This window comes from Falco naumanni, chromosome 4 (assembly GCF_017639655.2).
Source record: "Falco naumanni isolate bFalNau1 chromosome 4, bFalNau1.pat, whole genome shotgun sequence".
Classification (NCBI taxonomy): domain Eukaryota; kingdom Metazoa; phylum Chordata; class Aves; order Falconiformes; family Falconidae; genus Falco; species Falco naumanni.
In genome coordinates this window covers 45,309,681-45,333,281 of record NC_054057.1, presented here as the reverse complement: position 1 = coordinate 45,333,281, position 23,601 = coordinate 45,309,681, and the positions used below count along the sequence as shown (strand labels likewise).

Here is a 23,601-nt window from a genome sequence, read left to right as displayed (position 1 = left end):
GCCAGGGGACATGACAAATACACAGCTTGTTATTTATTATTCTTAATTAAGTGAAATGTGGATACTACCCTAGGTCAAAGTGAGATCTCAGAATTTTCATCCTTTAAAAAAAAAAAAAAAAAAGTATCAAGAGGTTTAGTTATCCATGTTTCTACTGACAACGTTATTGCAAGCAGAAACAGTTTTATTTAGCAAGTGAAGATGGGGACATCCTGTCAGTGGTTTAGTAGCTTCCCCATTTAGAAAAAGATTTACAGTGGAACTGAATCCCTGACATGAAGAAAAAGTTCAGTTAAACCTTTCAAAATGTGAAAGAAAAAGTCTTTACTCCCAGGATGCAGAGGGACAGCTGAAGGAACCTGGATGGGGCTGATGGACATCACAAGCCCCTTGGCACATCCTGACTCGCTGACAACACATTCACCTTCTGTAGCACCATCTGCCACAGGCTTCGGTCACTTTGCCAAATAACTCCTCCCAGTACACAAGCTTTCTGCTGCTAATGAGGGTGCACCCAGCAGAAGAACAGGAATCCCAGTCAAACTCTGACAGTGTCCCAATTACACTGGAAAAAGATCCAATCACAGATTTTTGGACAGAGAAACATGCAAGATCTTGACAGCAAACGTGCCTGGCGAGGCGAGAGAAGGAAGCTGTTCAGTGCTCTGAAATGTAACATGCTAATAGGCCCCTGCGTGTCAAATTCAGAAACTTGGGAGGAAGAGAGAGAGAATTAATTCAAGTGACTTGCACCATTCTAGCTACTGGTGCAGATGACTGTAGCAGTATTATCTGTAATTTACTGGATGAATTTTCTTGTAACATAAAAGGGAAGAGGAAAGTAACCGACCACTCGAAGCTTCATTACATTAACATGCTTTTCACTCAACTCAAATTCTGAGATTTCCAACCGGAGCAAAGGGACTAATCTTTGAGCATGGCTTTGCATGCAGAAGTAGATGGCACCCCTTTGCAAGTGCTCTCTGGCATGTGTGACTAACAGGTGGTGACAAAATACGGTCACACGTATTGACTAACGGCTGGGAAGATAAACTTGTTCAAACTGTGTTTGCAAACCTGGTGTTCGCAAACCTGGTGTTCATAATCTGGTATATGGAGCCATACAGGACAGCTGCACACAACCCAGAAGCTCCAGGCATGCCCCGTCAGGGATGCAACAAGACTTGCCAGGAGATTACTAGTTCCCACGGGAGACAAAACCATTGTCTAGAAAGTCCTAAATCAGATGGGTTAGTGTCTTTATTAGGGAGGAGAAATGCTTCATGACTTCCAGATCCTCAGCTAGCTGGAACCCTAAGTAGCAGAAAATCTACATCAGTCGTTTCCCTCAGATAGAATCTCCAAACAAAAAGCCATAGTTGGGAAATATATAAATCTGTAGCAAGGAGCATCCGCTAGGAAGAACTGCAGCTGAATGGGTACACAGGCATCCACTAAGGTTAGAATACTTGGCACCTACAGCTATGAAAGACAATCTTTCCAAATGCCTGCTGTAAAAGGCTAAAGAGATAGAAGATAGAGGAATGTAACAGATACCTGAGAAGTGTGATGTGTAACTGGAATCCAAAACTGTATCACAGTGGCAAACAATCTGCTTTATAAAAGTCAACATAAACACGGATCTCAGCTGTATATGAATGCTTTTGCTTGACTAACTGCAAAACAAAAAAAACCTGCCCAAGAAGCTAAGCTAGTCAAAGAAACAAATCCCTTCCCTATATCAAAAGCTCTGATTCTTATGATGTAATGTAAAATATTTAAGAAAACCAAAACACAAAAGAAACCTCCACATATTATTAATCAGTAATTATGGGCAGAAGAGCAGTGCTAACATCAATGAGATGGCACTTTAGTTTGGAATATTCCTCTGCAGAAAACTTTCAAAAGTCAAGGCAGTATTTGTAAAATACCCCGAACTGCCTCATCACCATCTTATTTCTGTGTTTTGGTGAGGACAGAGGATTATTCTAGGAACAGCAATAGGGATGGCATATTCACAAAAAACGTCCAGCTCCTAATTCCAAAAATGGACTTGAAATTTAACTGTGTATACAAATGTTAATTTGGGGTTAGAGTAAGTGACAGCCCCTTATGACAGCTGACTCAAGAGTACCCCACAGGCACTGTGACAGAGTGATGTTTAGGACACAACCCTCCTTCCTTGCAGCAGAATATGCAATACTGCCCAAGGCAGCCAAACTCACAGTGACAAAGGACTCCGCTAAGTCCTTGGGATGTTACCATAGGCAAGGTGACACTGGAATGAAAAGGTGACCCACAGACTTAGGAGACACAGCATAACTACCCAGTATCTTCTCACCTATCTTTGGGCATATTCCTGCAATAAGGATGCTTCAAAAAGGACCAGAAATGGTTTTAATTCTCTCTGGCCTCAAATTATATACCCTTTCTGAATGTTTTTAACTGCAACAGTAAAGACAGCACTGGTGTCCACCAAAAGATAAGACATTCCTACCAAAGGAGAATGCAATTAATAGAACAAGTCTGAAAAGGAGACACTACATCATTGCAAGGGACCAGCCTAAGCAAGGACTGTTGACCAAAGCTAGGCAATTGACCACAACATCTTAAGATCAAGGTCAGTGAAAAAATATACAGACCTTCAAAGATAGAGGGCCTTAAAAAAAAATAAATGATAGTACAGCTGTAGAAGCATCAAACATGGGAGTCCCTTAGATCAGTCGCATTGTTTATTAAGCCCCTCCTTCTGCTGGAGTTCTTCAGCATGCCACCACAGATGGAAAAATACTATCCCAACTGCACTGCTCGCAGTGCGATTGTACAGGCTAAGTCAATCTCAAGTAATTCTAAAACCATTTCTCTATTATACTAAGTAGTTGCTTAGCAAACATGTAACAGGAAAACCGAGAGCAACATGTGCAACAACAGTTCTTTCATCAGGTTCTCATCCCTATTCCTTGACACCCCCCCATATCAAGCAATTAATACAGAAAACACATCCCAAACTCCAATAAGCACTATTTGAAAAGCTGCATAGGAAGAAAACAAGATTTGTCCTGATGAAAATTCACTTGATTTCACCTGCAGGTGTAGAACAATCCAATAAAGACCCCTTCACTAAACAGTGTCAACTACATTTGAAAGGACAACAACAGTTTCAGGACAGGTAATAAATGATAAGTAACAATAAAATCTAATAACAGGTCTCAGTGCACCTGCCCATTTCTTTGTTGTCCAGCTTCAGACAGAGATTTGATAGGAAGGAGAAAAATGTAGACTATTTTCTCCCCCATCAAGCAATGGGGGAGGAAAAACCAGAGGGCCGGTTCCTGCATGTCACTGAAGCGGGTCTCCAGATCACATAGTAAGGCCCAAATCGCATTTGTCTGTTAGTGAAGCCGTTGTGAAGGACATTAACCCAGAACCTGCCATTTGGTGTCTATTTTAAAGCAGTGCCTCCAATCTTCCTCCCCAGCTTGTCTAATGCTAGTGAAAGTCTGGCAAGCCGTCACTCCTCAGCTAACAACCGCCCAGGTTTTGGAGGTGTGTGCATGGGGGAGGAAAGCTACTGCATGGTGAGCAAATACAGAAGCCAAGACAACAAGCTTTCAGTGTGCCGTCTGACACTGACAAAGTAGTAGCCTTTATTGCACTAGTTAGCAAGGACATCACCTCAAGAAAGAATGTGTGTCTGTGATGTATGTATTATGTATGCATGTATTTTTTAGGGGTTAAAGTAGCGTGTTAATCCTTGTTACTCACAAGTTATCTGTGACCATTGATACAGGATGAAAGCTTTCATGTGGTAGTAGTACTTTTTAGGCTGGAAGAGAGTCTTCTGTGAAAGAATTAATAACAAGATCAACAGACAGCAGCTAAGCATATAAGCATATAAAAACTAGTACTTTTCAGGCTGGAAGAGTCTCTTCTGTAAAAGAATTAATAACAAGATCAACACGCAGCAGCTAAACATATAACAAAATTGATTCAAACCAGAGGTTTAAAAAAATAATCCAAAGTAATTTTCTACTGAACAAAATTAACTTATGAAACTCAATGACACAGCGTGTTATAGAGGGCAATATAATGAATCAAAAGCAAACAAAATAAGCTCATAGAAAATAGGCCCAGCATATCTATTAAGACAGATGCAGCCTTTGTCTTCACAAGTAACTAAACAGCAAAATACCAAAACCAAGGACAACCACTGGTGAAAGACCACCTCTACGTCCATCCACTTCACATCCCATTTTCTTATGCTTGGGCAACCTCAAGACAATGAGCATTACAAGAACCATGACACTGGGCAAATACGAGGATCTCGGGAAGCCTTCTGCCACTTGGCCTTGGGTCTCTAAAAATGCAGAAACAATGTTATAATTAATTCACTCAAGAATATTCTATTCCCATTTTCCGAGCAAAAGCAAACATTCGCATGGTTAAGAAACACAACAGCACATACTGGGTTAAAAAGTGAAGAACAATTACAGATTTATCTATCCGGATTTTTATTTCTTGTTAGTTAAAGTATTTTACCTTGCTCCATTTGCACTATCTTGCTAGGACAGAGCACTCCGCTTCCACTGATGAAAAACTGATTTGAAAAATCAGTCCAAATCCCACTCAACATGAGCCAAGACAAAATAAAAATCAAGTAATGTTTCTGGTGCTGAAAGACAATATTTTGTAGGAACAAAACATGTAGCATTACATGTCAACACCTTTATAATTCTTTTTTTTTAATCCACCACCTACAATCTTTCTTACTGAACAGACTACTGTAACACACACCCCTCTAAACTAGTACTATCATCACTATTTTTGTTGTCATTTTAAGCAAAGAAAAAGTCAAGTTTATTTTGTAGTAGCAATAGTTTCTTTTTTATTTTTAATATACTTTAGGAAACAATATACAAAGCTGAGCTTTGCCACCATTTTCAAACGGTGGGTTGCTCCAATTACACAAATTCAGCGTTTTGTGATGGTTAAGAACAGCAGTCAGCACCAGACTTAAACAGTTAGCTACAACACAAACATCCTTCGAAATGAAATGTCATAATATCAAGACAGGTAAACCAGGAGTTAACATATGACAACTGTTGGGGAGGTGTCTTAAATCATTCTTGTTGAATTTTATATTTCATTAAATATTTTATACACATTTTCCTGTTTACAAGTTTTAAACAAAACCTCCCTTGAGGAATTATTTAAGTACAAAAATGTTCAACAAGAACAGTTCTAATAAAGAGTCCCCAAACAGACCAAATTTTAATGTGTTGACCAAAGGAAATGAAAACCAGTGTTTCTTTGTTTTAACATGTTTATTACAACAGATACAATTCACATCTGACTAGCTTTTTTTTTTTCCTCTTTCCCCTCCCACAACCATGTTAACATGTTCATTGGGCTATTTCCTTATATTTGAGCAAGTAATGTACTTTCAGCACACATGCCCAGCAGTACTATAAGTCCATTCTTACAGGGTGCAAATGGAAATACGTTTCAATAATTTATACAAACAAGTGGGTTATGCTCAATCACTGCAATTTTAAGCTACTGTACACAGGAATGAAAAGATTATAGAAAAAGTGCCATAGCAACAGTGCCTTAAGAAAAGAGAAAATTAGAAGCATTAAAAAACTGATAAAATCAGATTAGGATTTCACGGGGAAATGGAACACAGAAAATGAAAAACATTTCTCTGTAAAACAGAAATGGAGAAGCACTGCTCTCGATTCGGTGCAAGTGTGGAAACAGTTGTTTCATGGTATTTTGTACATTACCCAAATTGTTGCAGCCTTAGACACAGATCGCCTGGCGCTTGCATTGGATTTTAGGAAATGCAAGATTTCTGAATGATAAATTAACTAAAAAAAAAAAAAAAAAAAGAAAAAAAAGAAAAAAAAAGAAAGCTAATTTTGCAGACAGGTTTACATGTAAAAGGCTAGGTATTTAGCCACCTCAGCATTGATTAGTTTTGGATGTCTAAGCTCTGATACACATGGCTTCCCATGGCTTCACTCTACAAAACATATTTACAACGTGAAGAATACATCTACAAGAAATCTACATTTCAAGGGTTTTACAAATCATTCTTGTATCTTTCCCCTGAATTTGACTCCCTCCTGTCCCCTTCCCCATGTCAACTTTTTTTCTGCCCAGCTCAACGGTCCAAAGTCTACTCAAATGCAGCTCAAAAGTGTTAAGACTGGGCATCAGAGTTTAATAGTTCCTGTACTCAAAACCATGTGCAATTGTTTACAACTTTTCACACCATGAAGGAATTCTGATTCTTTAGCTTTTCAAGTTCTTTAATTTGTTGCCTCAAAAATAGTATCCTGCAAGAGAAAAGAAATAAATTAGTATAAACATTTCCATTATACAGAGATATTAAGTATCTCCACAAGTGCTTCTACAATTTCAGTGAAAGATACCAAGCTCCTTAATTCTAGTAATAAAATCCAGGTGCTTTTACATTAATTCCCAATCTGTTCAATCACCTACAAACACCGGATGCAGATGCACAGAGACCTGCCACGTTTGATAGCTTAGTTCAGAAAATTACGACTGATACACAGTTACATGGTTATGCTTAAGCCTGCTCTTCACTTGAATTAGCTCTCAGAAAAAGCAGGACGCAGGCCGAGTACATCGAGTAACTGAATAATTCTGAAGAATGGTATTGTGGCTTGTGTCATGCCATTTTCCTGACCGTACAACCCAAAGTGCTCAAATTTTTTTAAACAAGCAAGTTTTCTTCTAGGTACAACACTTTTTCTAGTATTTGGCTCTGTGGCTAGTGCTGGTAAGCTCCAATCTCAAAATATTTGATCAAGGAAAAGAAGTTATAACTACACCTGGCTTAGAAATAAATTATATTGCTAGCAATTCTCTTATACATTTTTCTTTATTCTACTGAACTGACATAAACACGTGATTAATGATCATTTGGGTTATGTAATTTTTCCTAGAATTTTTAATTCATATTTTCAAACAACTTTTTATGATGCTGAAGTAATGCAAGCATATGAATCAATTAAGAACTCAGGGAAAATGGAAGTTTCATATAAATAATCTATAAAGTCCAAAGCTACTTTAATCAATGCAGAAAAAGCATCCACTTCAGCAGACTTTTGCAGAACACTTTTCAAATCTCTGCCCAGTTCAGTAAAAATGAAAAGGAGGTGAAAAACGATTAAGATAGACACACTGAAAAAAAACATTAAACTTAAAAGGCGTGGGCATATAAAATATATCAGACAATGAAAAGTGCCTTTTCATACGCTGTCAGCTATAGTTAAAATATGCTTTCTTTGCCTAGAGACACAGTTCCCTCTCAGAACACATTTAAATAGTTCTCTGCCATACAGAAGTATAGAAATACTACCATCATTCAAATGTACTACTGGCTTTGATAATCCCATCCTTTGCAAAAGCCTCCCCCCACCAACTTGTTACTTATGCCATGTATTCCGCATCTTTGGGGTTGCAGCAAAAATAAAAGATACATGTTATCACAGATTCAAAGTCATAATAATCATTATCCATTGATACCTTAAGGATATACAGTGTACAAGAAACAAGGTGCTATTTAGCAAGCTGAACAATGACATCTGATATGTTATTTCAGATCAAATGTCACCCAGAGACAGAAATGAAACATGTAAGAAACCAAACAGTTCACTTAACATACTACAGAAATTGAAATTTCTGTAATGAAGTTATGAAACAAAATGTCAGCAAGAATGGATATTTTCAATTCTTCATTAGGAAAGATTTAGAAATATATTATAGCCTACTTCTGAATAAAGGATTGTTTTACTAACTGCCAAAAAGCAAGAGTTTCTAGGATAAAGCTAGCTATTTAAACAGCATTTAACACTATTAAAGCAGATTAAAACAGTAAATCAGAATCACTGTATTCAAACTGTAGTGTGACTTAGTAGATGGGATAACATCATTCAAAAAGGAAACAATATGAACATAGATTCAGGATCACAAATACCGGTGAAAAGTTAGTAAGACTAAACTTTTCAACCTTGCACAACAGTCTTCAACAACATAACTGTGTGTTACTTCAGTGACCGCTATTACTGACTTAAGAAGCAGAACTCTACTTTGCTATAATCAGCATCTCGCTAAAAAATCCCAAGATCTTGTCAGATGCCTCCTACCTAAGTAACAAACATCAATTTTTCTTTAGCTTGTGATATCAACGACACCTGTTCAAACTTGCTCTGGCTTTAGACCTGACAATGTCTCATTCAAACTGCAGCATTTAAGACCTGTATAAACTGTGCAGATGTGTACCTATGTGATCTATGCACCGTTTATGGACAGATATTTCAGAAGAACGTTGAACTAGTGTTGGGTTAACCAGTTTTTCGTAATGCACTAATGTACCTGGAAAGAGACTTCTTTGCTATCTAAGTGTAAATACACACAGAAGTTGTATATCTGGTTCTATTCACTGGAGACTAAGAGGTATCTGTGTGGGAAACATGTAGAATGTCCACAGGGAACACAGCTTGCAAACCTGGGAAGTATCAGCATACTAGTCATCAGTAAATATAGTTCATGCAAAACAATGCCAGAATGGGAATTATAATACCATCTTGAAAACCACCGTTTTGAAAATAAACACAGACCACACACCTACCTTTGCTCACGCAAAGTTGCTTGAATTTCACATACTCGAACTAAAGACCTTAAATTCTTTAATTCAGTACAAATTTCTGACATATGGACACTTCCCATGTTATGGGCTTCCTCACGTAATCTTGATGCCTGCAATGGTGACATGTCAAGGTTAGGATTTTGAATCATGCATTGGAAAGAACTGCCGTAGCCAGAAGATTGCTGGATAAGTCTGTCTTGAAATAGCAAAGCACTCTAACATCTAAAGGGAGTAGTAAATCAGAAGTACATCAAATTCTTTACAAAAGCCCATTCAGAATCTGAAATGAGCAACACTGGCTGCTGAGAGATTGTCTAACCCAGGCCCATGCTAAGGCAGGGATGGTTTAGATTTCCTTGATCCTAACAGATGTTTACTCAATCATCTTGAAAGATAGCACATGACAGGGCTCCAAGTTTCCAAAGTAATTTATTCAAGTAGCTAGAATGACAGACTTAAACTTCCCATCTAAAATAAGCCTTAGCGACAAAAATAATTGAAAGCCATCTTCTTTCCAGCTACCTTATACAAGAACAACTCTGCAACCCTCTCTTCAGGTGTTCTCTTCCAGATAAACTCCCATTATTTTAATATCTCCACTTACTCAAGTAGGGGACAAGCAGAAGCTTAAATCTATAAGGCATGACCTATCCCAAATCTGTGCATTTCTTAAAAGTCTTGTCACTGAACTGGATATATGACACCAGAGAAATCCTCAAGAGCACCAAGGAGACTGGCATAATTACTCTGAGGTCCTGTGTATCACACTTAAATAAGGAAAGAGGACTTGTAAGTGGCACACTGAAGAAAATCTGTTTCAAACAGGACCTTCTCTGACGTAACGTTGTTTAGCAACGTTATTCTCTGCTGTACTGGGTCTGGCTGGGATGGAGGTAATTTTCTTCATAGCAGTCCATATAGTGCTACGTTTCAGATTTGTGACCAAACCCATGACGATAACACACCAATGCTTTAGCTATTTCTGACCAACGCATAACACAGCATCAGGGATTTCTCCCTTTCTCACTTTAGACACACCCACACCCCCAGCAAATAGGTTGCGGCTAGACAAAAGGCAGGGAGGGAATGCAGCTGGGACAGATGATCCAAACTGACCACAGGGATATTCCACATCATACATCATCATGCTCAGGAATAAAACCGAGCGGGCAATCTTCCAGGGGTTGCCATTGCTTGGGGACTAGCTGGACATTGCTTGGCTGGTGGTATCCGCCTGCTTTTGCATCACTTCCCTCTCTGTAGCAGCCCTTCACTTATTAAGCTGTGTTTAACTCAGCCCATGAGTTCTCTTAATTTTACCTTTCCATACTCTTCTCCATCCTACTGGGAGAGAGTGAGCAAGCAGATGTGTGGCACTTAGCTGCCTACCAGGGTTAATCCACAACATCTGCTTAAGTACTTGTGTACCTGACTTTTCCTTCCCCAAAATGGTATTTAGCACAAGTCTTCATCAGTTTCTGGCATTTCTCCAGTTCAAAGCAGCATTTTGTGTTCTAGTTCTCTACATTAAAAGTTTTCTATTCTGGAGTGTGTTGGCATCCAGGAGTCTCCAGCAGGGCATCATTTCACATGTTGTCCCTACACAACTCCAAAGCCTCGAGACCGATCGCAAACTATCAGTAATGACTTTCAAAGCACTTCTTTTTAAGCTGACCAGTCACCCATCTTAATCTCATTTAAAAGGCCTCAAAATAATTTGCATACAATGTTCTTGTTGAAAGATTTTAAGTGTTGCTGCAAATCAGGATATAACATCTATTGCTCTCCCATATTATCAGAGTCTGATACCTTATCAAAAGAACAAAACCCCTCCAAAATGACATAATTTCTTTCTAAAAGGTCCATGCTAACTATTATCAAGGTTTTCTTTTCAAGTCTTTGTAAAAAAGTAAATACATCATTTTTTCTCTTAGATATTGTTCAATACTCAAAGTACCTCTACAATCTGAGACCACCTACAATTCCTTTTCTCACATTCTTTAAAGATAGTTACGTTGATTATTTTCTAATTAACCACATTACCGTTTTTTTTCTGGTCTTCCATATTAACTGCTTTTTATGAGTTCATGAGGTAACTGCTAGTGGTTCAAGAACCGTTTTAGCTAATGCTTTAACACACAAACCTGTCCTGGCTCACCTCATTTATTTACTTATTTTTCAGTTTACTCTGGCATGTGCTTTGATGCCCTAATTTCAATTCAGGCTATGCATGTGGTTAGAAATCTGAAGAAACCGAGGCACTATGTATTTTAGCCCCTTTACTTTCATCTAGCTTAACTTCTTCACTTATTGTACCTATACTGTCATTCACTTTCGCTTTTATATCAAGTATCTGACTTCAGCCCCTCAAGTGTTACTATTCAAACTGGTCTATAAACAACACTGTCATGTGAAATCATCTTAAACAGCAGACAGGACAATACAGCATGTAACACTTGGCACAAAGGTAAAAGTATCCAACCAAGTACATGACTGCCTAGCATTAGCTGTTTTTTTTTGTTCTCTTTATTACTAAAAGCGGGGTGGGGTGGGTGTATTACTTACACATTTTCTGCACTAAAATATATGATAGTTCAGTACATAGTGACAATAATGCTATCAAAACTATGGGCCAAGGCCAGAGAGAACAGTGCCTGTGCTACACCATTTCCTTAAGCGCACATTCCACAGCAATGGCTCAGTCGTTTGACTCAGTAGAGGTTGGTAATGTCTTAAAACTGAATTAAAAAAAAAAAAAAAATCAACGAAACAAAACAAGAACCCCAAACAGAGTCCAAATAGAGTATAAGTCTAGACTGCACTTCTAAGAGTCATCTTGCCAGTTACAACCCAAAAGCCTCCAGTGCAGGCTTGAGCCAGCATGCAACCACTCTTCAAAAGACCAAACTAAACTGGGCTGGGTAAGATTAATATCCCACACAGACTGTGTCAACAGGGCTGCCTGTGAAAGGACTTGAACTAGACTCAATAACCAATATGGTTCCTTTGAGTAATACATTCCAAGCAGCTGACATGCATCCAGTTTCTCTGTACTCCACAACAGGATAGGTTTCATGCAGTTAGTTATAAAATATGGACAGCAATTCTACTGGATTTTCCATTATGTAAAAATAGCCCAAATTCAGCCTGAGCCCTCTACATCATCTTAAAAACTGGGTACAACAAACAAGGTAGAGTTCCTTTTTCACTGTGTAGAACTAACAACTCAGTGACTAAAACTGTAGAGTAGTCTCAAATAGCTTAACTCTGTCACCTAATTCATAACATTTTCCACATAACAAAAATATCATTAGTATAAAAATCTGCTGAAATTTATGTTCTTTGTAAATTTCAACAGAAGTCTGGCAGTAAGAAAACAGCTATGAGTATAGCTATTCATCTGAGAGAATTTCAAAACCACTGGTACTTTAAGCGAGACTGAAAATACTCAACTGCTAAATGGCAATCACGTGTAAAACCTGCAGGTCTGGCCTAATCACTCTCCCCTCTCCCCTGTTCTGGCTAAGGCTGAGCACCAGGGTGTTTTTTAAATACTTGTAATTCCTAGAAAAAGCAACCTGTGCAAGAAAACCAGATTTTAAGCTACACATTTTACATTCTCACAGGGAACAAAGCACAAGTGTACTCACCTGCTTTTCTGCATGGTCTGCAGGCCAGCCTTGAACATGTTTTATAAGATTTTCATTGAAGTGTGCTGCTAGCGTGGGTGTTAATGAACAAGTGGGTCGTACAGATGTACTTTGCGGTGCAGGAGCTGAATTTGATGCACTAGTGCTAGAGGTATGATTTGGACCTGGTGATGGGCTTCTTTGACTACTAGAACAAAAAAAAAAAAAAAAAGTGAGCCATTTTAAAACATATAAACCTATAGAGAAATAAACACTTAAAATTCATTGCTTCAGCCACAAAAATACATACATCATTTAAACCACAAGTAAATACTTATGGCAGACCAAACCTGTACCACTTTTCCACAAACCTCCTACTTCTATGGGAACTTTTTGAGAACTAGAATGTAACAGGGGTTTTGTTTGTTGGGTTTTAAACTTTGATAGCTGTTCAAGAGATGTAAGCTGTGTCTACATTTTAGTGTTGGGCATAGAATATACACATCTATGTTCTTCCTTCAAATACCTGCAAGCCTAATTATTATTTTCAATAATGATGTATCAGATAGAGTCAAACAGGTTTATTCAACAGGTATCATCAAGCGTCACAGTAACCATTAAGAACAAAACCTGATGTCCTGACGTAAAAACACAGCCATGGGGGCTCTGACAAATATAACTATTTACTAATGGCAAAATAAAAACACCTAGGTGACTTAGTGATACTGTGCATCCTCACTTGAAGCACCCAAGAGAACAGAAGTACCACAGGAGCACTATGTTTGTAGCTGCCAACTTGACTGCTTTACTGGAACATATTCATGCTGCTGTTTTTCTAGCTGGTGTCTTAACCTGTTGCTGGAGAACAGATGCATGGAGACATGTTCAGCTGATATGTGTACTATAAGACAAATCAAAAATTCTGTGCCTTGGACAAAGCCTTTGACTGTCCTCTTTCAGATTTCCACATGGAAGCAAAAGCAACGATTAAATTATCTGAAAAATACATCAACACAACTTCTCCAATTCTACTTTGCAACTATGATTCTGGGTCAAAAACTATTACAATTTTTACTAACAAATTCTTACGTTGATCTTGGCCATCCGCAGTGCTCAAGATATGTTACCTACAAAGTTTTCTAGCCATTGCTTTACGCAATGCTGGTTCTTGTTTTTGCTTTTAAACTGAATTCCTCTAATAGTTACCCTCTCACTCCACTTTACAAGACATCTTTCTTTTCTACCTCGTGATGGTCCTCATGTATGGGAGAGGTTTTATTAAGAGTTCCTTCTGAAGGATTCCATCTCTTTATAGAAGCCTATGCCTGCTGCAGTGACTAAAAAAGGTGAGTACCACTTAGGTAAATCTTTGGTAAACTAATATAGCTGACTAATCCACAAGGACTCTTGTACTCCCAATTTGGAAATACTCATTCTCCATCTTACACTTGGATGGTAAGCTCTCTACATAAAGTAGTTTTTTATTGTTTCACTTGTATCACTTCTCTCAATAAAGCTGTGACATACAACCTGAACACCTAACATTAAGCCCAACAAAGCTAGAGAACTTCCCCCAAAAGATGTAAAAGTTACTGATACTTAATTTACTTTTCACGTGTCCAGAAGCCCAGGCTAGCTTGAACACCGCACTCTCACATTGTATGGATCCAGCCACACCTGACAACTGGCAGAGCTGCAGGTACACAGTTTTGCTACACATAAGAGCTCTTCAACTTCCATATTACCAGCAATAGACAACTCCACCACAACTTCCACCAGCATCAAAACTACTATCTGTTACATCACCCTTGTCAAACCAAAGGATCAGAATATGGGAGTGGGCCTCCTTGCAAGCATTGCTGTTGTCCAGGTGATCTGATCTTCTAGGAAACCAGAACTTGCACTGGGAGTGGTATATAATCTATTGAGGGAAGCTTAGAAGCTGATGTTTCATAGCACATGCTCTTTCCTACTTATTCATGCCTTGCAAAAACAAGGCCTCTACATTCTTACTTCCCTTTCCAGCATCCATTCAGTCATTCCTGTCCCACCCACGCTTACAGAGAGGGGCTCTGTTCCTCTATTTTGCTAAGAAGAGGTAGGAGCAGTGCTAGTTACCCATGCAAACGTGGGTAGGTCAGGATGAAAACAGTCTGCTCTGTCCTCTCTGCCCTTGTAAAGGAAGACAAAGGAAGCAGTAATCTTGACCAGAACAAAAGAACATCAACAGCACCGGAACAGTGATGGTACTTCACAGTTATGATGTTTTTTTGGCACTGCATATACTAAGAAATAGCAGTACTAATTGGTACATACCTAGCCATTACTTGGAAGATTATGTCTGCAACCACTCTCTCACTGGCAGCAGCTTTTCAACACAGGCCTTAAGTTCAATCTGTTTCTTAAAACTTTCTTACTGCTTGCCTGCAAGTGATAGGACTCTTAGTTTATCACCTAACCTACTCCCTTGAGCACTGAAAACATCTTAGCATAATGCAACTACCTTTACAGTCCAAAGTCCAGCCACTTATCCGAATCACTCACACTTGCAAGGAATTACAGAAGGTTTCCAAACAAACAGCCAACAAATTAGGAATAACACTTTGGTGGTCTGCAGCATCAAAGACTTTAACCTCATTCCTTTCAGTACACCCAAACTTGCTTGAAAGCTTAGAATATAAAAAAAACACCCCCCAAAAAACCAAAAAAAACCCCAAACCCAAAAAACACAAACCAGAAAGATTTTGGCAGGCAGCTTTGAGCTTTGTTAGAATTGTATACATGAATTTCCCTTGATTTCAGGCAGCAGAAGTTGCAAAAGGGAATATATGATCTAACTGGGGGAAAAAAGTAGTCTTTGGGTTTTGTGCTCTGTGTTTTCTTCAGTAATTGGCTCAACTACTTCAAAACCACTTACACATGCAAATGCTTAACCGTAGAAATGTTCAGTTAATTAGGAAAAAATGGCACTTAGATTTTGAAGCCGAGCTGAAATCAGCCAAGAATGTGAAAGGCAACAAGGGCTGTATATCAGGAGCAAACAAAATGTTAAGGAACAGATGGGCTGCCCCTCTACAAGGCAAGGGGACCTAGAGACAAAGCACACGAAAAAGGCCAAGATAGTCAGCAACTTTTTTTTTGCCTCGGTTTTTACAGGTATGGTCTACCCTTAGGCCTCCCACATGCCCAAGTACATCAGCAGAGTCAGTGTAAGCAAACTGTTACTTAGAGAGCAGACGAAGAAGTTAAGGAGCAGTAAAGCCAACTGGATGTATGTTCATGCAACCAGATACTATATATACCCAAGGGTAATCAGGGAACTGGCCAGTATTAACTCTGATGCTGCACGATCTTGAAGCAGCATGGTGAGCAAGCAAGATGTTAAAGCCATCTTCAAGAAGCAGAAGGACGACAACCTGGGGAACTAGAGGCCAGCTGACCTTAAGTCTTTGGGAAAGCTAAGGAGCAAGTCTTTCTGGAAGGGGTTCCAGCTACATGAAAGACTGAAAGGTAAAATAAGAGCCAGCATAGATTTACCAAGTGGAAATTATGCCTGACCAAACTCACTGACTTCTATGATGAGATAGATGTCTGGCTCAGAGGATAAGGGGAAAGCAGAGATTTTGTTCACTTTGACTTCAACAAGGCCTGTACCATCATCTCATAATATTCTTACAGCACACTGGTTCACACATCCAGTCCATATTCATGCGTAAGGTGGGTGGAAAATTGAATGAACTGCTGGGCTCAAAGGCTCCAGTCAGCAGTACAAAGAGCAATCAAAACCCGGTGCCTAGTGCTATACTTCATTGATTAATAGCAGGGCCAATATGGTTTAACATTTTTATTAAAAAGCAATATGGTGGCACACAGTGCATCTTCAGTGAATTTGCAGATGACACCTACTTGGGGGGAACAGTCAGTATGCTAGAAGGTAGGGTGTTATTCAGAAGGACCTGAATGAACAGACAGGAACAGAGTTCAAAAAAGACATGCAAAGTCCTGCACCTAGGGTGAAATAACCTTGTGCAACAACACTGGGACCACCCCACAGCACAGCACCTGCTGAGTGGGTAGAAAGCAGCTGTGAAAAAGGACCAGAGGATCCTGGTGGACAAGTTACATGCGAGTCAGCAATGTAGCCCTGTGGCAAAAAGCAGGCCAAGCACATGCTGGGCTGTATTAGCAAGAGCGTGGTTGAAGAAAGCAGTTCCTCCCCGCTCTTCAGATCTTGAGATCCATAGTACCTGGAGCACTGTGTAGTGGGGAGCCCAAAACCAGGTAAGAATTAAACTGCCACACCAAAGCAATCCAGCAGAGGACCACAAAAATGACTAGGGGGCTGAAGCACATGCCGTATCAGAAGAAACTAAAAGTTTATTCAGTTTGTAAAAGCGAAGGCTGAGGGAAGGGGTTGAAGGATCTTCTTAATGTTTTTAACTATCTATGGGGAGAGGACACAGCCAGGCACTACCCAGAGACACAACAAGTGATAGGGCAAGAGGCAGAGACACAAGGTGCAGCAAGGAAAATTCTAATCAGACATAAGGAAAAAACATTTCACCATAAGGGTAGTCAAACATCAGAAGATGATGCTCAGATATTAAAAAAAAGTCACCTAAACAATGCCCTTAAGCAATTAAACCTGCCGGTCCTACTTTGAGTTAGGACTTCAACTAGATCACAACTAGAAGTCCCTTCCAACCTAAATTATTCTCTGCTTCCATGCATTCAGCATCAGCATAGTGATGGTGTAGAGAAAGGCTACATTCATTAACTAAGCCGAATTGAGGCATCACCTTTAATGCTTATTTAATCCTTAATTCTAAGACAAAGTTCCCCTATGACTTGCCTCCTCTCCATTTATCAACCTGGCTCCTGAGTCCTACTTCATTGGTAAAAAAAAAATAATAAGAAAATATCACTAACACATCAGAAACATTCCAGGAAAATAAATAAAATCTGTGGGTTTCTAAAAAATAAAGCTGTATCTTAGTTATGAATAAAACATACTGCCTCAAAATATCCTAGCACTGCTATGTTAGCAGCAGGGGGAGCTATGAATGCAGCAATGATAGGCAGTTCCAAACTACTGCTATATTTTTTAATGCTTTAAATAAAGCCAAATGCCTGCCTTAGCTGCTGGATGAGTTAAAAGACTGACTATGCCACAGGTAACAGAAGGCTTCCAGAAAGGCAAAACCATCTGTACAAGAGTATGAGAACAGGATGGTTCTGAAACACACTACTACAAACTACAAAATCTTACAACCTACAAAAAAGATGGGAGGAAACACCCACCGCCCCCTCCAGCAGTTTCGCATTTTCTAAGATAAACAAAAAATACTTCCAGGAAGGACTAAGAATAAAGAGGAACTAGCAACCTGATGAAACTATTAATTGTGGAAGCACTCATTTAGTTACATTTTTAAAGAAGCCATAATTCATGGCATGTCTTTGGAATAGTCTCTTACAAAAAGACTCACTGCATGCCTACATTGCATTAATTTCATAACTTACAGGACTGAAATATTCACAACAGTAAGTTACCAATAGCTATTCACGTATTTCTTAGACAGTGCTTCCTCCCAAACAAGTTAAAAATTATTTTAGCTCAAATCACATAAACCTTTTAATACTAGTAAAAGCAAAGGAAATACAGTTGTGATTAACTTCTTCACAATGATTCTGTATTTCAGCTGTAGAAAAATGCAACCTTAACTTTTAGAGCGTCTTTTTGGATGACCTGTCCACAGTTTAGTTTGCTAAGCTGTTGTTCATTCATATAAAAAAAGTAAAGCAAGTTAACCTCCAGAGCAGTCCCCAATCTAACTGACTGCTTTCACTACAAAGGAATAATCTGTTCCCTATCAATTCAGAAATACTGCCCAGACACAGGAAATCTTTTGCAGATGAGTGAATCTGCATCTGAGCCAGCCCTGTTTTCATTCAACTCTATTACACTGAACAGAAGAGAATGCCAGTCACACAGGTTTTTCCAAATCACCTGTTCCTTAATCTTCCATTTTTTGCAGATGAGGCGTTTCCAAAAGAAATAGAAACGCATGAACTCATGATGTATAATATACCAGAGTCACAAACACATAATAGTTTGAGATATACAGGATAGTAAACAATAGCAATATTGTCACACTATCTTTGATACTAGCCTGCACGCTCTATTTGTGCACTGCCGCCTCCTCAAATACAGGACCTGTGTGAGCCGGGACAAACTCGGCTTCACTTCTCCAGCAAAATGCTGGTGCCAAGCAGAGCAATGGTTTGCACAGGGCCAGTAGATCCATAAAGGGAACCTGATGTGGGTAAAGGTTATGCCAGAGTAGGAAGTCCTATAACCCAAAGGGAGAGTGAGGTATGGATTAGCAAGCCAAACGCCCACCAGTATCACTTCACACGGACTCCGGGCCATGGTGAAAGTTTCCAAGAATGACGCTACTCCTTAGCAAGATTTCCTATGGAGGAAGGGTGATCAACAAAGGACAAAAGGGTCTGACAGAGGTGTTCCCCAAAACCTCACAACTCCTTATAAAAAGGTCTAGTACCCTTATTAAAAAGGTTTAGCTGGTTGCCAATTATGATTTTATTATTGGTGCTGTAATTCAGGAGTTAAACAGCACCATCCATAGAGACTGAAGCTGGTACAGTATGTCTTCATTCTACCCATAGAGGAAAATGAGTTGTAGGTTAGACACCTGCCAAAGATTAGAATCAAGTGCCTGTCAGCCAACATTAAGCTCAGAAACTTCTGACTTGCTTCTGTTTGTACCCTCAAACTGATCACAGTGTCTCCAGTAAAACCAGTCACTGGGACAGGACTGCCAAAGAAAGACACAAAAGCACCCCATTCTCCCATAAAAACAGCAAAACCCAACACAGACTTGAAAATCTAACAGTAAGTTAGTGCATTGATGACAGATCGTCAGAGGTTCCCTTTATTATTAGTCCCAGAAGGGCAGATGAGAGGCCCTCACTATTTTATGATAGTGAAAGCACCACCATGTAGCTTCGGATACACTGACAAGAAAAGTGTTGTTTTTTGTTGTTTTTTTGTTTATCGTTATCACATACCTTATGAACCATTCTAAAAATCTAGATTTTAAGAACTGCAACACCTTGTAGTTTTACAGGAATCTACTGTGATGAGGCACTTCTTAAAGAGTCAACCTGCAGTCTCCTCCTGCCACAGCTCTAGACTGTGACTCCATTACCGAAGAACCTTACGACCGCTCCAATTACAGCCCCTGGAACCACTATGACAAAGTGCACAGCATCCTACACAATGAAAAGCCCATCTTCCCACAAGAAAAATTTCAGACGGTACAGATTCTAAACCCACCTTGTAAATCAGTGGCTGAGTGTTCATACCATGCAATATTTGAACAGGCTGCAATGTTGACAAATAAGTCTAGCCAAGGAAAAGCTTTTGTGAAACTTCATTTTAGAATGTTTTTCATTAAAGCAGAAAAATCACCTGGTAGACAAAAGTTCTTACTAATTTAAAAAATCAAATTCTACTACAGCAAGACACCATAAACATCTAACACTAAGCAAATCACATAGTGAAAGCATTTAATCCCATAACTGCAAAGAAACAAACAAAAATTCCAAAGTCAGTATAAGGGGCAATATAAGGAATGACTTGTAAAACTAACTCCAGAGTGACAGGGCAGAAATATGAACTCTACTTTGCTTCTGTGAATGGAACTCCTGTGGTGGCCCTATAATGAAGAATCTACCACATTAGCTCTGTAACAAAGATATTTAGCTGCATCTCTCAGCAGCAGCAGAGTTAAATTCTATGTTCAATAAACAGGCCAAAGAATAATCCACAAATTGCAACATGTACAACACACACTGGATCCAGACCAAGAGAGCAGTATTTTACCATACCTTGAGCGTTGAAGACTTCGTGGAGAGGCAGGTTCATGACCTGCCTGCTTGTCAGCTATTACCGGCTGCTGAGGTACTGCCTGTGAAGCTGGTCCTTGTTTAACACCTGGAGTAGCAACCTGCAAAGTTCAAAACTTCATTAGATTTCCTCCACAGTAAATATCAAGTGTAAGAACCAGGGATAACACAGAAATCACAAGTTACAAGACCAGTGGGGTTTTTTTGATACAAGGTCTTTTGTAAACAGAATTTTTATACTCTTCACAAGGTACTTTTCTAAAAAAACATCTCTAGCTTCACAGCTGTGATAATGTCTATTAAGTACTCTTCAGTAAAAAAGCTAACAGAAAGAAATATAGATTCATTTGACTTGTCAAAATATCACAAGTTTATTAGGTAAAACAGTTCAACCCAATTTCATTTTTGACCGTGTCTTCCATGTGAGCATCAAACTCATTTTCAACCTCAGAAGAACTGTTCTGTATCAAAATAAAAATTTTAACTTAAAAAGTTCCTTACCTGAACATACATTACACAGTGTCAAGAGCGCAGAATTAGGCCATAACCATATCATAACACTTCTATCAGAAAAAAAATCTAAAGCATATTTATCAGTCTGCTACTCCCCCTTTTTAACCATTCTGTCAGTTCTAAACTAACAAATGACTAAAAAAGTCACCAGTAGTTTCTTACTTTTCCTTGGTAGTACACATTCATATTCACAATATTAAGACACCAGCAGCAACATAAGGTCTTTTTTCTGTAAATTCCTCAACTACAACAGGATGAAAAGCCTGGGAAGACACTAGCAGCTAAGTTACAGTAAGTGAAGTTCAAGATACTTTTTTTCTGCCCCATACTCTGCACACCTGTTCTTTTTAAAGTACGTACAAAAGAGGAAACAGCTCCAAAATTCATCTCCCATTCTGGAAAAATCAAGCTAACAATTTAAGCAAGACTGAGGGAAGAAAACTGGGTTCTAGGGATCCATAAAGACAAAGAACATAAGTCAGGCAGACTGTTAGACATTTGCTGACATCAAGCTGGTGCAGATTACTAACTGGTGGTCATCTGAACCTCCAGAAATTCTCTCAGTTTCAGAAACAGACTCCTGTGAAACAAACCACAGATGGCAAGTCACACAGCATCTGCTAAAGTAAACTCAAGATGTAACTTCATTTTTTTAAATATACAGGAAATCTTAACATATCTCAAACCTACTTGTATGTTTAAGAGGAAAACACCTTTTAAAATTATCATCAAAAGCCAAAAAAAGTCTGAATAGCACATAAAAAGGTCATGGTTCTGGAAAGATAAAGCAAGATCATTGTAAAATCACTCAGTGTGTTGAAATCAATAGAATTATACAGCTGGAGGGGAGGGGGCAAAACAGTAGCGGTTCATAAATCTATTTATGGAAAAAAAGACCACCTGAGTATGACATGAAGAACTTTGCTATTAATGCCAGAATTTTGCGTACCCTGTGAGCAGACATAACTATCAAGGCTGTTCACACAGAAGGAACAACTTCAAAAGTAAAGTCCAGCAGAGACAATACAATCACCTTGCAGGTTCAAACTGGAAAGCTAACCAGTTCCTTGGCTGCTAAAATAAAACCAGAATTGGATTGTAAAGAAAAACAGGGATTTGTGAGATAAATGACCCACAAAAACTCTTTAACTATTCCCTGTTTTCCAAGCGTTTCAAAGACTGTAAGTCTACCAGGAACAGAAAAATAGTAAGGGCTAAATAAATAAAAAAAATATTCCATAAGCAGCATTCTCACTGAGCTTGACAGCTCTGCATAATATGCTTTACACAGCTACTTTGCAGAAATTCAGAACAGCTTCCAACCATACAACACAGACACAGCTAAATAGCAAAATGTGACGCCTACAATCCTGGAGTCTGCGACACCTGAGCTGCCACGTGGATACAGCACACCTCCAGGTAGATACAGCAGCTTCAGTTTAAAAGCAGTACAGACATGTTCACGCAGCCCTAAGTAACAGGCCCTACTGTGCAAATGGCACTACAGCGTTCGCAGAGCCAGCCCAAGTATCTGTGCATGTGGCAGTAAGCTGTGTTTGCATGGTGCCAGTTCAGCTTTGTCTACACTTGCAGCATAGAAGCAGCCTAAGCCAATGAACTCATGCTCTGAAACAGTGTGTCCTGGCACAGCACCCACATGTTGATATGCAGAATTTACGTCAAAATCTTAGAATCGGATAAGCTAACCTGACTGACATATCTAAAGGAGTACTGAAACAGATATGCTCACACTACAGTCATCACCACCTAAGTTCTCATGTCAATCCCATTTTACAGAATTGAAATATGTGAATACAAGAACCATCAAGAAAGTTTCTTTCCCTACTGAACTGCAAAAGTACCTGCTACTGAACCAGAATTTGTTACTTCTGGGACTAACACACAAACAATTCATATTTCAACAGCTCTACTGTTAGCATCAGATTTGAGGAACACAAAACTCAAGAAGAGATCCTGCTGTCAAGCATTACTACTAATTCTGTTTAGCTGGTCTGTGAAGCTACTTGAGGTACCCAGACAACAGAAAGCTTTTATGGTTATAATATCCCACTGTAATAACAGTTGTCACTTCCTCACAGAGGGATGACAGTAAAAATTTTCCAATGTATATAATTGTGCAGGACAGCCCCTCGGGATTAATAGCATTCTGAAGCAAAGATATTATAGCTTTGGATGAGTAAATCAAATTTACTACACTTAAAATGTGGTTGTAACCCAAATATTATGTGCTTCAAAAATAAACCAGACATTCAGTCTCAACCTTGTTGTGATGTAATCTTAAGGCAAGATGGATTTCAAAAATTCAAGTAATTTCAAGATGTGTCACAGTATGCTCATCAAAATATAGACATCATCACTTCCAGAACTTTTATATTTATATATATATATATATAAACAAAAATAAAACACACAATATCCTACTTTGACAACACCACAGGTGAAATCCTGCATGCCAAGTCACTAACTATAGGCAATCACAGAGCCTGTATGTGTGTGAGATTCTCATATTCCTAATATGCATGGAGATTCTCATAATCAAAGCATAAAATAACGAACACTTCTTTTGTTCTTTTTTGAGGAGTGACAGCCTTGCTGTAGTTATGACTTACACTAAACTCAGATCAACTCTTCCCAAACCTGCATTTAGTTCTGATGTTTTCTGCTTCTACTGAAAACCAGAGGGAAGGCTTGTGTGTCCAAAAGCATATTCAATTATACAATTCACCTATCAAACTGGCCCTACTCACGTTCCTTGGTTTGCCTTCACTTTCTCTTAAGGCACAGTTTACTACCACACCACCTACTTCATAGGTATAACGCTGGCCTTTA

General features: G+C 38.9%; 1 protein-coding gene across 3 annotated transcripts in view; it reads right to left on the bottom strand.

Moving 5' to 3' along the window:
• Positions 1-4,860: 4,860 nt before the first annotated feature.
• Positions 4,861-23,601, bottom strand: part of WAC (WW domain containing adaptor with coiled-coil) — a 63,460-nt gene continuing 44,719 nt past the window's right edge. For 2 of the 3 annotated variants that reach the window (XM_040591909.1, XM_040591907.1), the window contains exons 11-14: positions 20,221-20,339; positions 12,331-12,517; positions 8,663-8,790; positions 4,861-6,341 (exon numbers count right to left, since the gene is read on the bottom strand). In XM_040591909.1, coding sequence (XP_040447843.1) covers positions 6,272-6,341; positions 8,663-8,790; positions 12,331-12,517; positions 20,221-20,339 — 504 coding nt within the window. In that variant the 3' untranslated portion in view covers positions 4,861-6,271. The remainder of the gene's footprint in view (positions 6,342-8,662; positions 8,791-12,330; positions 12,518-20,220; positions 20,340-23,601) is intronic. The other variant, XM_040591908.1, reaches the window with a different exon arrangement.